This window comes from Hipposideros armiger, unplaced genomic scaffold, assembly GCF_001890085.2.
Source record: "Hipposideros armiger isolate ML-2016 unplaced genomic scaffold, ASM189008v1 scaffold_238, whole genome shotgun sequence".
NCBI classification, from domain to species: domain Eukaryota; kingdom Metazoa; phylum Chordata; class Mammalia; order Chiroptera; family Hipposideridae; genus Hipposideros; species Hipposideros armiger.
Window position 1 is genome coordinate 373,019 of NW_017731588.1, and position 18,065 is coordinate 391,083.

Here is an 18,065-nt window from a genome sequence, read left to right on the forward strand (position 1 = left end):
CCTCATTTATTTGTTGGTTTTTCTGGAAGGAATTAAAAAGTAGGAATATTCTACATACTAGAACATCTCTCCGGCGTGCTTATAGTTCAGCGATGTGTTCTGCCCCGGCTAGTGGGAAATAGCAGTGAGTCAGGCGCTGTGAAACTTTAGCAACTGGGAAGCCCATTCTGCCTTTGCTGAGACCTTACATCCTCTTGTTACAGGAACACGACATAGAAACAGCTCATGGTGTGGTCCACGTCACTATAAGAGGCCTACCGAAAGGAAACAGACCAGTTATTCTGACGTACCATGACATTGGCCTCAATCGTACGTATTTGATTTTATACCTTTCCTTTTTATTATAATACTTAATCTTTGTATAGTAAAAAAAAAAAACACATACATAAGAGATTCTAGTATTCTAATTGAACATAAGTTTTTCTCCTCTCTGCCTTACTTCCCTCTTCATTGCTACTTACGTTAACGGCAGGATTAAAGTTCCTGGGAAGAGCGCAGAGAATGCGTTTGGGGGATTACTGGAATTATACCTCACCTGTGTGTCGTATCTGCTAAAGGAACAGAGGCTATATAATGAACTGGTTAAGAAAGTAGAACTGAAATCAGTTTTGCTTTTTTATTTTAAGTCTGTGCTTCCTTGGTTTTTTTCATATTTCAGGTTAGAAAATACAGGGTTTGAAATTAACTTTGTGGTGAATTCTTCAGTTAATTGGTAAAAGTATTCTTCCGACACAGCCTGTCATCAGTGACGTTGAGTGGACTTGTCTAGATCTACGTAGTATAAGATTCTGGCCCTAGTTATAGGCATATGGAGTCTCTATACTTAGATTTTTCCCCCCCGCTTCTCTGGCTTTTAGAGGTGGTCTGAGTTTAAGGCTGCAGTGTAGTGCTCTTAAAGCTTCTTTAGCATGAGAAGCAGTTATACTAACAGGGTAGCAATTGAAGCAGCAACCCCTCGCTATACCCCAGCAATTTTTCCAAGAGACCGTCTTCTACATGGTGAGTGGAAGCTGCCCAAGATACTCATTCTAGCCAGGTTCTTGGGATATACATAGCCAGTGTCCCTACATCAGATAGAGCAATAAGGTACATGAAAAATGACAGCGTTCTTTGCAACCCCAGGACTGGTTTCCACTCTGGACATTGTGTAGAATTGAGAACTAGTTGTTGTTTTCAAGTCATTGAGACGTCTGGTATTCAGCCTTTAGGGCACCTGGAATCAGACAGATTGTGCCGACACTTCACTTTAGTGGGACAGTGATTAAAAGGGAGTGAAAGAGGAGGATGATATAGAATTGATGGAGTGGAGGAAACTTGGGAGAAACGGAGAACCCGTGACATACGCATATTTTTACTCTTGCAGATAAATCCTGTTTCAATGCGTTCTTTAACTTTGAGGACATGCAGGAGATCACCCAGCACTTCGCTGTCTGTCACGTGGATGCCCCGGGCCAACAGGAAAGCGCCCCCCCTTTCCCAACAGGGTAAGACCGGAAACAAGGGCTTCTGGAAGACATGCACTCAGAGGAGCAAGTGACTGGGTTCCAGTGAGGGAAGGAGCATGTGCTCCCGTTCGCGGCGGATTTTAGCACAGCCTGCAGGGTATAGGCACCTGCCAACCATTCTCGTATTTCCTCTCCTTGCTCATTTTTGCGTTCTTCCCTGAAACTCCCAACTACCCAGGCCCAAATTCTGATCCCTGTGAGCTCCTTGGGAGTACCTCCCAATCTGGTGACGGGAATTTGAGTATCTGTGTAACCTTTTGTCCTGAGAAGCAGCCCTGTCAGGTGGAGGTGCATTTTTACTGGCCTTGGACCTTTTGGCCTCATCCTAAACTTGCTTTGCATGGCAGAGCCAGAGTCTCCCTACCTCTTCCCTGCACAGTATGATTATTGAGAAGACCCTGGGAGGAGGAGTAAAAGCGCAAGCTATGGAATGAATGCTAATTCTTCCACTCTTCCTTCCCTCATCCCCAGAGCTGCCTCTGCCAGTGACTGCTGTGAAATAGACCACTGCAGACAAGTAATGACTAACACTTATAGAGTACTTACACAGTATTTCTGACACTACTTAAACTACTTTATTAAGCCATTTAACCCTCACAACCCCAGGGGATAGCCTTACTATTACTCCCATTTTACAAGTGAGGAACTGAGGCTCAGAGATAATAAGTACCTTGGCCAGGGTTGCATAACTGATAAGCAACAGAGCTGGGATTTTAATCCAGGCAGCCTGGCTCCATAATCCATGTTATTGAGTATGTCCAAGCTATTCTGTCTCTCCAACACAAATTGGCCAGTGACCAGTTTATCCAACAGGATTTAGATCCCGTTCCTTTTTTCTGTTTTGTGCACAAATGGCTCAAGAAGACTTCATCGCTTAAAGTGTCTCAAGCAGAGACAGGCTGACTTCCCTATCAGATGTACAGCAGATCCTGCCTCATATATAGGAGGTTGCCTTAAGCTCCCCACCGTCTTTGATTCTGTAATCTCTGTGAGGGCTCCCTACTTTTATTGGATTCCTAGTCTGAATCCATTCCTGGGTTCATTTGACCATCTTAGGATCCAGTGGTTCATATTATGAACCATATTCAAAGGCCAGAAAGTAACGATGTTGTCCTATGCCTGAGTAAAACATAACATTATAAGCAGCAAACCAAGAGCTACTTCCTGAGTTGATTCTTAACTGTTGGAAGTTTACTGAGCCTGACCCAATTGAAGTGATTGTCAGCGATTTGGAAATACCCTGAGAGAGAACCATATTACCTTTTCTTCTCAAATGGCTTCCTCTAGTCTGAGAGATTGCTCTTGAAGATATAGAAACATGGAGGCTCTTGCATTTTCTTCTTAGCATGGCAGTCGTACAGAGTCACACAACATACCACAATCATTTTCAGGCTCCATATCGCCTCCCTTGATCCTTTACTAAAGGGAATGCTTTTGTCTAAGAATGTTGCACTTTTCTAGCTGTTCTTGTAATTGGGAAATGTGGGTGCCTTCTAATTCAGGCGGTATCCTTTTGGATTTCAGGTACCAGTACCCCACAATGGATGAGCTGGCTGAAATGCTGCCTTCTGTTCTTACCCATTTAAGGTAGGTTTATTCTGCAGTTCTTTCACACCGTTTTTATGGACTTTCTACTGAGTGTCTGATCTAGGGTCTGTAATGGTGAGGGGAAAAAAAAAACCAGTTGCTATCCTCATGGAGCTTACATCGTAGTGGGGGAGGTGATTGACGAGTAAACAAATAGTCACAACTCAAGTGCTAGAGAAGAAGTCAGTGGGGATGTCGTGATAGAGAGTAAGGACAGGATCGACACAGACAAGGCTAGTTGCGGAATGCCGCTCTCTAAGAAGGTGTCATCTGGTCTGAGACTTGGAGGATTAAAAGGAGCTACCTAGACAGAGAGCCAGGGCAAGAGGAAGAAGTCCAGACAGAAGGAGTAATGTGTCCAAAGTCCTAGACCAAATGAGCAAGAGGGAGAAAGGCATGGGTGAAATTCAAGAAGTAGACAAGGACCAGATTACATAGGTCTCCCAGATCAGGTAAGAATTTGGGATTCTTTTCAAAAGAGAAAGAAAAAATACTGAAGGCTTTTAAACAGAGGAGTGATATCCAATTTAATCTTTTAAAATGACCACTCTAGATCTGTAAATTGAACATCAATAAAACTGCTTTTTTTTTTAAGATTTTATTGGGGAAGGAGAACAGTCAAGTTGTTGTCCTTCAGTCTTAGTTGTGGAGGGTGCAGCTAGCTCAGCTCCAAGTCCAATTGCCATCCGGCCGCCCATCGGCAGCTAGCGGCCGCTCAGCTCAAGGTGCGGTGTTTAATCTTAGTTGCGAGTGGGCATAGCCCACTATCCCATGCGGGAGTCAAACCCGGCAACCTTGTTGTTAAGAACACATGCTCTCACCAGCTGAGCTATCCTGCCACCTGTTGGCAGCTCAGCTTGGGCGCAGCTCACTGGCCTTTGTGGGAATCGAACCGACTACCCTACTGCTCAGAGCTCGCGTTCTTAACCAACTGAGCCACTCTGCCAGCCCAAAACTGTAATTTTTAAAAAAGGATTACTCTAGCTGTGGCGAGAATGGCTTGGAGAGGAGTAAAAGAGAAAAAGTTGGGAGGCCAAGTAAACTATCAATGGCTGTCAGGCAAGAGGTAATGTTGGTACTGGATTCTGTTGAGGGTTGAAGTGAAGTAGATGGAGACAGATGGAAATTTTGGAAGTAGGCTTTCTGATGTGACATGGAGGTGATATGCAAGTAAGCTTCCAGGATGACTCGCAGGTTTTAGTCATATTTCATTTAACCCTTAAGATCAAGTTCAAAGTAGGTGGTCATATCCTTGTTTTATAGATAGAGAACCGAAGCTCAGAAAGTTAAAGGAACTTGACCAAATTCTATACTTAGTAAGCACCAGAGCTAGGATTTGAACCCAACTGTATTCTTTGCATTATGTCATGCTACCTCCAAATGAGTTAACCCTATCAATGTTTATGTGTTTCGTTCATAGTGTGAAAAGCATCATTGGGATTGGAGTTGGAGCTGGAGCTTACATCCTCAGCAAATTTGCAGTAAGTACTTGGAGGATTAATCTCAACACCCTTGAGGTACTGCCTAGATCACAGCTCTTATTGCTGTGTAAGTGACCAGGTACTATTGTGTGTCTTATGTCAGTTTTTTAATAAATTCTGTCAGCTCCAGATATAGGTTTGTATAAAGCCTTGCTCTATACTCATAGTACTTGAAAAATCACAAATGAGGGCAGTGCATCATCAATAAAAAGTAATCTTAGAGAATACTTAGGATGGAATTTTGTACAACAGTTAAAATTTTGTAGGAAGAGCTTGTAATGATGCGATTCACATACAGAGAGTGCCCAAAAAAATGTATGCACATTTTAAGAAAGGAGAAAACTGTATTAAAATTGTAATACAATGAATGACGCTAGCATTCATTTGATGAATGCCATCTTTTGAGTGACTGTCATTCTACACATAGCTACCGTAATTCAACTTCAAAAAGTAATACATAGATAACATCATTTAAAATTAGTACATTTTTTTGGCACCCCGTATATATTAAAATGTTAATCAAGTTAGAATACAGGTTAACATAGTTGGTCGTAGGTATAGGAAAGGACTACAAGGAAATATACCAAGGTATTAACAGGGATTGATGTTGTGTGGTAAGATAATATGAAATTTTATTTTCTGTTTTATAATGGGTGCCAAAAAAATGTATACACATAACTTGTATTCATCTTTTATTATAAGTATATATGATTACAATTTTAATACAGTTTTTTCCTTTCTTAAAATGTGTATCCATTTTTTTGACACCCTCTGTATAATCTGTTTATCAAATTTTCTGTAATGAGCATAATCAGTGTAATCAGAGGGAGTAAAGTAAGCTAGAGAGTTTTGAGATTACACAGTAACTAACGTTCCTACTGATTTTTACTTAATTAACTTTTTTTCAAATGCCTCCTGGGTGATAAGATAGTCTTCTGGGGGTGGGATCAACGATTCATGTGGTTTCAAAAAAAACTTAAGAAGCCCCTATTGGGAACAAAGGTATATGAGTGTGAAATAGCCAGTCTAAGCCTCAGCAACCCCTTATGTCAAGTAGTTTTAAGGGCACTTTCCCAGCAGGGAAGACCCACCATGAGCTGAATAACTACAGAGATACCAGGTGCCTTCTTTTGCTGTAGAAATAAAACAACATGTCTCCCCCAGAGATCCTTGCAAGGCAAGATCAGTTGACAGCAATTAAGAAACTGTTTTTCCAGATGCTAATTCAGATTTAAACAGCTATTTTTCTGAATATCCTCCCTAACACCTCTCTGAAGTCTTACTTTCAAATCTGAGGCATTAGGGCATGGTAAGAATTAATTAACCATACTCTGGTAGTTTTAGAAGAATGCTGGGAGTAGAACTTTCATACTGTTTTCTTTGTCTCCTATTTCAGCTTAACCATCCAGAGCTTGTGGAAGGCCTTGTGCTCATTAACGTTGACCCTTGTGCTAAAGGATGGATTGACTGGGCAGCTTCCAAAGTAAGCACCAAATGGTGTCCATTGGCTCATCTCTCGGTCCCTTCTTGAAATGGTTTCTCTGCTTTATTTTTATTTTTTCATTGAGGGATGTATAGTTAAGGGCAAGAAGTTTTAAGTATACGGCTTGATGAATGTTTACATTTGTAATCACACACCCAATCAATGCACAGAATATTTCCAGCTCTGCTCTTAATTAATACTTCCTCTCCTTCCCAGAAATAACCGTTATTCTGACTTCTAATATCGAAGATTGGTTTTATTTATTCTTAAACTTCATGTAGTCAGAATAATAGAATATTCTTTTGTATCTAGCTTCTTTGACTCATCATTGTCTCATTCATGTTGTATGTAGCAGATCTTTTTTTTTTTTTTTTAGCTGAGCCATCCTGCCACCTGTTGGCAGCTCAACTGGGGCCGGGAATCGAACCGGCGACCCTGTTGCTCAGGGCTCGCACCCTTGAGCGAGCTCTTAACCAACTGAGCCACTCGGCCGGCCCACAGTAGATCTTTTTAATTGTTGTTTAGTAGTCTGTTGTGTGAATCCACAAAATGAGTTATGTGGTTATTATGAATAAAGCTCCTATGCACATTCTTTGATTTATCTTTCAGTAGACCTACACATTCATTTCATTTGGGTTTATACCTAGGAGTGGAATTGTAGAGTCATAGGTCAATTGTCTGTTTAGCTTTAGTAGATGTTGCCAGCATTCCAAAAGTGTTCGGCCAGTTTACATACCAGCGATATATGAAAGTTCCAATTATTCCACATCCTCACCAACATTTCTCATTTCCTTAAATAACCAAATAACAATTTTTTGGTTGCATAATATTCCATTCTATGGTTGTATGGTTGTGACTGTATTTGTAATACAGTTATAAAACTTCAGAATGATCTTATGAGTATTCAATGTGAAATAAGATTGGTTATTAATTCTAATTATCTTTAATTTATAATTTGTAATTATAATGATCCTGTTGGATCATTGATAACCTAGGTGAAGATTTCTGGTCTTTTTTCCTCCTTAATCTTTCTGGGACTATATGTGATCCTGCTCTAACCATATCCATGTCTGTCTCTCTCACCTCCTCTTCTCCATCTCCACCGCCAATTCAGTACTTCTGTAATCCAAGTCAGCAGTAAGAACTGAGCTGAAAATAAACAAACAAAAAAAGCCTTTAGGGGAATCAACAGCGTCATTTGAGTTGGAAATTTTTCTGAAAATAGACTTAACAGTTTGCTGATTTACACAGATTGCTGCATTTGTTAGACTGTGATATGCATCCTTTCGAAGTGGAAAAACTTAGGAGAAAAATGTTCAAAATGTAAGAACATTCTGTAAACAACAATTTCCTCCCACTCCCTGAAATGAAGACAGCAAAAACCCGAGGAAAGGAAAAAAAAAATTGTTTTTGTCTCTTGGATGGTTTGGGAGTAGTTATAAATTCTTATCCATAAATCCAGTGTAAAACTGAAGTACAGGCAGGAATGAAGTAACTAATAGCTGTGACTTGGTCTCAAATTTTCAAAGAAGTTATGGCCGCATTTCTTCCAGCTGCCTATTTTAAAGCAAGGCTATATTATTACCCTGGAAGTGAGACTTCGCATTTTTTTCTGACTTGTTTGTTTTCATGTCTCTTGAAACCACTATCTCATGAAAATATGTGACACTGAGTTGTGTTTTTGTTTGTTGAAGGATAACATATATACATGTATGTGTATAATCTTAAGTGGACAGCGTGATAAGTTTGTGCATATGCTTACTCCCTTGACACAAAGTTTTTATCTTTTTAGATCTCAGGCTTGACAACCAATATTGTGGACATTATTTTGGCTCATCACTTCGGGCAGGTAAGTGCCTATTCCAAGCAGGAGAGCTGTGTTTTTTGGCTTGCGTGCAAAGAAGGGGTTTGCCTCAGGAAAGAAGGGGCGCTTTAGAGTTCACTTGACCCTAGAGGGTAACACTTCCAATGCAGTGTGAGATGCATGTGGCCCAGAAAGACAAGTCTTAGGAGAGAGGCATTAACCCAATGCCATATAGCTCTTGGCATTTGGAGAGAGATAAGAGAAGCCAGCAGCCACCCCCACACACACCTGTTCCCTTAAGCAGTGTGCCATCTGTTCATGTTTGGCAACATCACGTGCCTCACCAAACATCCTTAGAGCCACAAAGAGGTCCGGGAAGGGCTTCACAGAAATAGAAGTTTCAGAGAAAAAAGAAACCAAGAAATGTTAGTGCTAAAAGAACCTTAGAGATTATCTTGTTTCATCCCCATGTTTTACTGGTGAGGAAACTGAAGTCTACAGAGGAAGTGACAGTTATATGGGTAATTTGGGGTGAGAGAGAAGATCCCAGCCCTCTTTTCAGAGAGAAAAGTGAGTTGGATAATACAATTCTGACACCAGTTACAGTGTGTGTTTTTTTCCATACCACCAAGCAATTCTCGGACACCAGCTGGGTGTCTTACAATTCAGTTCAGTTATAACACTCTCTACCTGGAGATATTGTCAGATCCCACAGGTTAAGTCCTACAAAACTGTGCCACCACCTGTCCTCCCCCACTTCAGATGCGAGTCACAAGCTCAGGCTGTCACCTTTGCTTCTGAGGGACCAACTGTAGATCATAGGTTTCAAAACCCCCCTCCTTGGGTTTGATTAATTTGCTAGAACAGCTCATAGAACTCAGAGAAACATTGTACTTAGTAGATTACAGCTTTATTTTACAAGGATGTAACTCAAGAATAGCCAGATAGAAGAGATGCACAGGGCTAGGTATGTGGGAAGGGGCATGGAGTTTCCGTGCCTTCAGAACACCTCACTGCCCAAGCCTCTACATGTCCACAAACCTGGAAGCTCTCCAGCCCTTGTCCTTTTGGGTTTTTATGGGGGCTTCATCGTTATAGTTGATAAAATCACCGGCCATTGGCGACTGAACTCAATCTCCAGCCCCTCCCCTTGGGGTGGGACTGAAAGTTCTAACTCTCAGAATCATTTGATTGGTTTCCCTGGCAACCAACCCCCATCCAGAAGTTACTTAGGGCCTTTCCAAAAGTCACTCCATTAACATAACAAGACACCTCTTTTGCTCTCTTCAGCTTCCAAAATCCCTAGGGTTTTTTGGAGCTCTGTGCCATGAACAGGATGTAGATCAAATATATATATTTTTTATTAATAAATCCCAATATCACAGATGGACCTATGAAGGAATGAGGGAATAAAGGAGCATTGAGGTTGGAAGAGAGCTGTGCGGTGTCTGAAGAGAAGAGATGGGGGGAAAATAAGTAGGAATAATGCATTCTCAACTGTAGTCTGTGTGTTGGAAGGAAAATGGTAGGTGGGGAGAAAACGAGCATTTACTGAGTATTCATTATGTGTAAAGCACTTTGATAAGTACTTTTAAGGCATAAACTCAGTTGTTTTTCACATGGTTCTGTTAGACTTATTTTAAGATGGAGAAACTGAGGGCCAGAGAGGCAACATAACTTGCTACCATTATCCAGATAACAAGCGGTTTGAATCTAGGTCAAATTAACTCCGAAGTTCATAATCTTTTATTTAGATTACATTTTATCGAAGTTACAAATTCACATATATTTTAAAGTAGAGAAGTTCTACAGGACTGATTACAAAGAACCTGCCACCCACCTCATTTTCTGCTTCTTAGAGGTAACCAACCACTGTAATCCTTTTAGCTATTTTGGGTTTTGCCTCCACATTGCTCTCTCTTTAATTGAGGTATAATTTACATAAAGGGCAAAAATATAACCGGATCTCAGTGACCTTTATATATGTACATATACTCGCAATATAACCACCACCAAATCAAGCTATAGAACATTTCTGTCACCCCAAAAAGGTTCCCTTGTGCGTTTTCCTACTCACTAATCCCCCTCCCCAAACAAGGTATTCTCTATTCTATTACTTGTAAAGGTTAGTTTGCCTGTTATTGAACTTCATATAAATGGAATCACACAGTGCACATACACTCTTGGCTTTTTTTTTTTTAGTATCTTGTCTTTGAGATTCATCCATGTCATTCTATGTATCAGTAGTGCGTTCTTATTACAATGTAGCAGTCCATTGTGTTACTATAGCACAAATGTTCCTGTGAACATTTGAGTTATTTCCAGTTTTGGTTTTGTTTTGTTTTTAATTTGTGGGGTTTTTGGTGTGTGTTTTTGTTTTTTTGTTGTTGGTTTTTGTTTTTTACACTATTATGAATAAAGCTACAAACATTCCCATGTATGTCCTTTTGGACAATTCTCTTTGCCTCCCTCTCTTTAAATATGTATATATTTCTACTTGCTCAGTTTTTAGTTGTAGGCATTCCATTGTGGAGGATGATTTCTCTCTAATGCACACCAAAACTCATGACACATTTGTGTTTTCCACCACTCCACCTTTCCAATGTAACATAATTTGGATTCGGTCGTTTTCTAGCATGTATTACACTATCACCCTATGTAAATGTTACTCAGAGCTGAGCCATGACTGCTTTCTTTTTCTTATTAGAATTTATAAGTAAAGGACACTGGAGGGAGACTGCAGGATGACAGTGGGAGGAAGGCACTTCCTTTCTAGGTTTTGGCTCCCTTTTAAAAGTTTTAGCTCAGAAGGCCTGGTGACACTCACCTCGGCATTCAGGTCAAACTTTCTCCATCCGGTGGGCTGTTTTTATAAGGTCCAGTCAGAAGACTGAAATCACACACTTTGAGCAGAGAAAATTTTAAATAAAATATTGTTAATGAGCAGAAGGTGGTTAACTTCTGAAAGGGGTAAATGAGGATTCTGAAGGGTCCAAAAGTAGCAATTGGAAATATAGCAGCTACTGCTTCTAGGCCAAGGGAGCTGGACACTGAAGAAGGTGACTTAGTTGAGCCTCACCACCGTGCCCGAGAGTCTGGCTTCTTTGAGGAAGGCATGGTTTCCACTGGAAGCAGCGCTGGCCAACAGTGAAGAAACTGGGCAGAGTGTGAGTGAGGGCCATAGCTGGTCTGTGGAACCACTTACCAGGTGGGGGAGACATTTGTCTAAAATAAGGTCTGAGCTGCTACAGCAACTGCAGTTGGGTGGGGAGAGCATGGGCTGAGGGTACAGCTGCAGCTCGTCTATTAAGGGCTCCTGAAACTTCACCATTGGCTCCTGTGCTAAATTTTTATTTTTTTATTTTTTATTTTTTTTATTTTTTTAAGATTTTTTTATTGGGTAATTGGGGGGATGGGAACAGTACTGGGGAATTAGGGGAAGGGGAACAGACAAGTTGCTGTCATTTTGTTCTTCAATCTAGTTGTGGAGGACGCTGCTTCACTGGCCCAAGTTGGCACCATCATTGCGCTCTTCCCTGGCGAGGCAGATCAGTCGCCGGCTTCTGGACGGCCGCTCACTGCGGCTGCTGGCCGCTCACGCTGGCTGCTGGCTACACACGGTAGCCCATGGCAACCCACTGCCACAGGGACTGCAGCCTACGCCGTCGCCGGCGACTCACGGCAGCCCAGCTCCAGGTTGAGCTGTTGTTCAGCATCTTAGCTGTAGAGGGCAGTGTCACTGGCCCTCATATGTGGGATCCGAACCGGGGCCCTCTGGCATCCCAAGCGAGTTCTTAACCATCGCGCCACTCGGCCGGCCCTCCTGTGCTAAATTTTTAAAAAGGACTGACAAAGGGAAAATGTTTTTGCAGTCTAGCTCCTGTATCATAAAGAATGGTAGATCTGAGGCTGAGAAACTAGAAATTGATTATGGCACAGGTGCATCCCCTAAATGGCTATTGATCCCTGGCTGTCCATTTTTGATAAGGGTGGATCACTATAAAGTCCTGTGTGCACCAGGTGAGACTTATCACTGTGGGCGATCAGACTTGGGCATTTCCTTGGGAAACCCCTGATGTCAACACTTTTAGTGATGTCAGCACCTTTAGATCCTTTCTGTGGTACTAGTCAGATTCCCCAGGTAACTTTTGAGATTACACACCAGATAGAAACCCAAATGCAGAAAAAGACTGAGAGCCTCAACAGTCAGGCTTTAAACTTTCATTTAATCGTCTTGTTTTCAGTATGATCTGTCTATTGCTACCTGAGCCTATGGTTTCCCAGAACAAAGACTTTGTATTTTGTCATTTCCAGAGAATAAATCTAAATACAATGAATTTTTGTACATTGATCTTATATCCTTCAACCTTGCTGGACTAAATTATTAGCTCTAGTTGTTTTTGTGGATTCCTTAGGATTTTCTATATATACAAGATACGTCATCTGCAAATAGACATAGTTTTACTTCTTTCTTTCCAGTCTGGATACCTTTTATTTCTTTTCTTGCCTAACCAGAACTTTCTAGGCCCTGGCTGGAACCTCTGGTACAGTGTTGAATAGAATTGATGAGAATGGACATCCTTGTACTGTTTCTGATCTTAGGGGGAGGCATTCAGTCTTTCACCATTCAGTATGATGTTAGCTGTGTATTTTTCAAAGATGCCCTTTATCAAGTAGAGGAAGTTATCTTCTTTTTCTAGTTTGTTGAGTCTTTTTATAATGAAAGTGTGTTGGATTCTGTCAAGTGCTTTTTCTGTATCTATTGAGATGTGTGACTTTCATCCTTCATTTTTTAATATGGTATATTACTTGTTTTTTGTATGTTGAACCAACCTTGCATTCCTGGGATAAACCCACATGCTCATTGTGTATAATATAATCCTTTTTATATGTTGTTACACTGGTTTGCTAGTATGTTGTTAAGGATTTTTTAGTTTGTACTTAGAAGGGATGTTGGTCTCTAATTTTCTTAGGATGCCTTTGTCTGGTTTGGTATTAAGATAATAATTGGCCACAAAGAATATGAGAAGTATTCTATTTTTTGTAAGAGTTTGGGAAGGATTGTTATTGATTCTTTAACTGTTTGGTAGAATTGAAGGCAGTTGGGCCAAAGCTTTTCTTTGTGGAGTTTTTACGTTACTAATTTAATCACTACTTGTTATAGATGTATTCAGTTTTCTAAAATTTCTTTTTGAGATGCTTTAAGGTGGTGTCTTTCTAGAAATTTTTCCACTTCTTCTAGGTTATCTAATTTGTTGATATATAATTATACGTAATCTCCCCTTAATAATAGTTTTTATTTGTGTAAAGCTGACAGTAATGTCTCCTCTTAACATTCCAATTTTTAGTAATTTGAGTCTTGGCTGTTTTTCTTGGTCAGTTTAGCTGAACAAGTTTTGGTTTCATATATTTTTCTCTATTCTTTTTCTATTCTCTATTTCATTTATTTCCACTCTAGTCATTATTTTTTCCTTTCTTCTGCTTGCTTTAAGTTTGCTCTTCTTTTTAGTTTCTTAAGGTGGAAGGCTAGTTATGGATTTAAGATCTTTTTCTTTTTATACAGGTACTTACAGCTGTAAATTTCCCTCTATACACTGCTTTAACTGCACCCAATAAGTTTGGAATTTTTAGTCTCAAAGTATTTTTAAAATTTCCTTGTGATTTGTTCATTGACCCATTAGTTCTTTAGGAGTATGTAGTTTAATTTCTAAATTACCGTCCATTATTAATTTCCAATTTCATTGCATTGTGGTCAGAGAATATACTTAATATTTCATTCGTTTTCAAATTTATTGAGACTTATTTTATGTCATAACATATAGTCTGTCTTAGAGAATGTTCCAGATACACATGAGAAGACTGTATATTCATTCTGCTGCTGCTAAGTGGAGTGTTCTATAAATATGTTAGGTCTGATGGTTTATAGTGTTGTTTATTCTTCTGTTTCTTTGTAATCTTTTGCCTCATTATTTGATCCATAATTGAACATGGGATATTAAAGTTGCCAACTCTTCCTGTTGAATTGTCCATTTCTCTTTCAATTCTATTTGGTTTTCCTTCACGTATTTTCATTGTTATGCCTCCCTGATATTGTCTTCATTTAACTAACTTCCTTTGTTAGTCCCATCTTTACCCTCTGTTTTCAGAGAGAACTGGTGCTAACAGTTCTTGGACCTTTTCAGGCTTCTTGGTACATGTTCACTGACTTCTTTCACTCTTGCCACTGCCAGCTTTAGCAGCCTTACTGAGTCTGCTAAATGAGTGATTACAGTCTTCTTTTTTGCTTTCCCCCACTTTCAAAATGTTATTGCTATTGTCACTTTTTCTGTTGTCTTTGTCCTTGAGTTTATAACTTACAAAGAAAAGTTTTTGATATTATTTTTATGATTTTTCTTGAAGGAGTAACGCTGTATTTTAATCCAACATCTTTAATTGGAATTCTCAAAAAACATGACCTTTCCACTACATACAGCGGTGTCGAATAAATACTTTCCTGAAGACATAGCATGTTTGATTTTTACTATAAACCTTAAGCAGTTCACAAAATTTACAAAATTCTATGTACTCTGGGAGAGACAAAGGTATGTAAGATATGGCCGTTGTTCTCCAGGAGCTCACTCTGTTGGGAGATGAGATATACAAAAATATTATAGCACAGGTAAAAAGGGATAATAAGACACTTTTCATTGAATACCTTCACATTTCAGATAGGCATTTATATATGTTAATTCAATTTGACAATTTCATAATGGGAATTCTATTATTCTCACTTTATAGGTGAAGAATAAATTAGTTTACATAAGTTCAACAGCTAATAACACATGGAGGGGAGGAGATTTGATACGCCCAACTCTGAAGCTTTCCTCTTTCTCCCATTCCAGGGTGCTTTAGGAGAGGCACCGTGAAGGGCCTAGAGGAATTAAAAGGCTGGAGAGGTTTACTTCTGATTTGGGGATCGGGGAAGGCTTCACAGTAGAAGAGATACCCTAGCTGTGCCTTGAAGGATAGATAAAATGCAACATTTTAGATTTGAGGAGGAAGGGGATCATTTCAGGAAGGGGGAATAGTTTGCTCCAAAGCAAAAAGGAAGGAATTATAAGATGTATTCAGGGGGTGTTAAATAACGTGGGGGCCCGAACACACTCACTTGCAGGCACTCACGCTGGGCTCCGGCAAAGGGACAGTGACTTGGGGGGCACTGGAGGCATACGGGGGCCAGACTGAGATGTATGGCTGTGAGGTGAGGGCTGGAAGATAGTCACCATTCTCCTTGTGTATGGTGGTCCTGTGTAGCAGCTGGCAGGTGGGCACCATGTTTTCTGTGTTGAGCCCTTTCCTATGCCCATGGCTTAATTTGAATATGACTTGGTCTTGTGAGCTCCACCCCAGTGACTCACTGAGACTCTGCCACACGCAACTCTTGTACCACAGGCAGCTTTATCAGTGGCTGAACCTTACCAGAACCAGCAATTAGCACCAGGCCTCAGGGTGTCCTAGCTTTCTGCAGAGCTACCCCAGACCCAGTACTGGTGGCAGCTATCCTCACTTCACAGCATGACCGCTCCCACGTGCCTCTAGGTCCAACACAGGCAGCAAACAACCATAGATTGCTTTGTAGCTCCTGCCAGGCAATCCCAGCAGTGGTGGACCTCAGCCTGCACTGGAGCCCCTCCCAAGAGGCCCCAGAATCAACATACTTGGAGATTGGCTTCAGACCACAGCAGAGCACCACCCAATTAGCCCACAAGTGGCACACCCAATAGGCGGTCTCTATAGGCACCAGAGCCTACTGGGGCAAATCCTACTCCATGTGGTAAGCCCCCCGCATAGCAGCCCATAAGCTGTGGATGTGGCCAAACCCCCAGCCAGTCAGCCTGAGGGTCAGTCCCACCCCCTGTTGTGCCAATAGCAATCAAGGCTCAACTATAACAGGAGGGTACCCACACCACACAAGGAGCACCCAGTGCAGGTGACCAGGGAGACTGTGTCTCTGGGCCCCACAGAGCACCTGCCACATAAAGCCACCCAGCAAGACTAGGAGATGTGGCAAATCTACCTGTAAATAGAAACAGAGAGAGGATGCCAAAATGAAATAAAGAAGTACATTCCAAATGAAAGAACAGGGGAAAACTCCAGAAAAAGAACTAAACAAAACGGAGGCAGAGTTCAAAACAATGGTTATAAGGATGCACAAGGAACTTAGTGAGAACTCCCACAAAGAGATAGCAAGAAAAATAAAGGACATAGAAGCCATAAAAAAGGACCAGTCAGAAGTGAAGAATACATTAACTGAAATGAAAACTGCACTAGAAGGCATCACCAGCAGACTAGATGAAGCAGAGGATCGAATCAGCGATCTGGAAGACAAGGTAGCAGAAAACACCCAACTGGAGCAGCAGAGGGAGGGGGGGAAAATGAGAATAGTTTAAGAGACCTCTGGGGCAACATCAAGTGTAAAAACATTCGTATCGTAGGGGTACCAGAAGGACAAGAGAGAAAGCAAGGGGATGAGAACCTATTTGAAGAAATAATGAGTGAAACTTTACTAACCTGGCAAAGGAAATAGACATACAAGTTCAGGAAGTGCAGAAAGTCCCAAACAAGATGAACCCAAACAGGCCTACACCACGACATTATAATTAAAATGACAGAGGTTAGACAACGAATCCTAAAAGCAGCAAGAAAAAGGCAACTAGTAACTTGTAAGGAAGCGCCCATAAGATTGTCAGCTGATTTCTCAACAGAAACTGCAGGCTAGAAGGGATTGGCAGGAAATATTCAAAGTGATGAAAAGCAAGGATCTACAATCAAGACTACTTGATCCACCAAAGCTATCATTTAAAATCGTAAGAGAAAGCCGGCCGAATGGCTCAGTTGGTTAAGAGTTGGCTTAAGAGTGCAAGCTCTGAATCGCCGGTTCGATTCCCACATGGGCCAGTGACACTGCGCCCAAGCTGAGCTGTTGCTGACCTGCCAACAGGCGGCAGGATGGCTCAGCTGGTGTAACAACAAGATTGCCTGTTTGATGGTGGGCTACGTCTGCCGCAACTAAGACTGAACGCGGCACCTTGAGCTGAGCTGCTGCCCGGATGGCTGAGTGGATAGAGCATTTGCTCCTAACAACAAGGCTGCTGGTTTGACTCCTGTATGGGATGGTGGCTACACCTACCTGCAGCTAATTGAACACAGCACCTTGAGCTTAGAGGCCACAAGCTGCAGATGGGAAGCCAGATGGCGACTGGTGCCCTCCACAACGAAGACTGAAGAACAACAACTTGGCTGGTCCCCCTCCCCAATTCCCCAACATTGTTCCCCTCCCCCAATTCCCCAATAAAATCTTTAAAAAATTAAAAAATAAAATCGTAGGAGAGATAAAGAACTTCCCAGACAAGAAAAATCTAAAGGAGTTCATCACCACCAAACCAGTATTACAAGGAATGTTAGAGGGACTTACTTCTTTAAGATGAAAAAAAAAGGTAAAAAATATGAACAATAAAGTGGCAATAGCTACATATCTATCAACAATTTCAATGTAAATGGATTAAATACTACAATAAAAAAATATGGCTAAATGGTTAAGAAAACAAGACCCTTATGTATGTTGTCTACAAAAGACTCACTTCAGATTGAAAGACACACACAGACTGAAAGTAAAGGGATAGAAAAAAAAATGCTGGGGTAGCAATACTTATACCAGACAAAATAGACTTTAAAACAAAGGCTATAATGCAACAAAGAAGGACCCTATAATCCCACTTCCTGTTATTTATCCAAAGAAACTCAAAACACTGCTTCAAAGGGACATATGCATCCATGTTCATTGCAGCATTAATTACAATAGCCAAGACGTGAAAGCAGCCTGGGTATCCATCAGTGGATGAAAGGATAAGAAGAAGTGGTATAGCCAGGGAAGAGAATGGGTTCTTGCCATCTGCGGCAGCATGGGTGGACCTGGAGGGCATTGTGCTGAGTGGAGTATGTCAGACAGAAAGACAGATGCAATGTGATTTCACTTATATGTGGAATCTAAAGAACAAAATAAACAAACAAAACAGACTCATAGATACAGAGAACATTTTGATGATTTGCCGAATGGGAGGGGATTTAAGGGAGTGGGTAAAAAACTGGAAGGGATTAAGAAGTACAAATTGGCTGTTACACAGTAGTCATGAGGATTGTAGGGTATAGCACAAGGATTATATTCA

General features: G+C 40.9%; 1 protein-coding gene across 4 annotated transcripts in view; it reads left to right on the plus strand.

Annotated features, from left to right (window-relative positions):
* NDRG3 (NDRG family member 3) overlaps positions 1 to 18,065 on the plus strand; it is an 81,656-nt gene that overhangs the window by 49,996 nt on the left and 13,595 nt on the right. For all 4 annotated transcript variants that reach the window (XM_019655309.1, XM_019655312.1, XM_019655310.1 and 1 more), the window contains 6 exons: positions 204 to 309; positions 1,364 to 1,484; positions 3,030 to 3,092; positions 4,513 to 4,573; positions 5,970 to 6,056; positions 7,849 to 7,905. In XM_019655309.1, the coding sequence (XP_019510854.1) occupies positions 204 to 309; positions 1,364 to 1,484; positions 3,030 to 3,092; positions 4,513 to 4,573; positions 5,970 to 6,056; positions 7,849 to 7,905 (495 nt within the window). The remainder of the gene's footprint in view (positions 1 to 203; positions 310 to 1,363; positions 1,485 to 3,029; positions 3,093 to 4,512; positions 4,574 to 5,969; positions 6,057 to 7,848; positions 7,906 to 18,065) is intronic.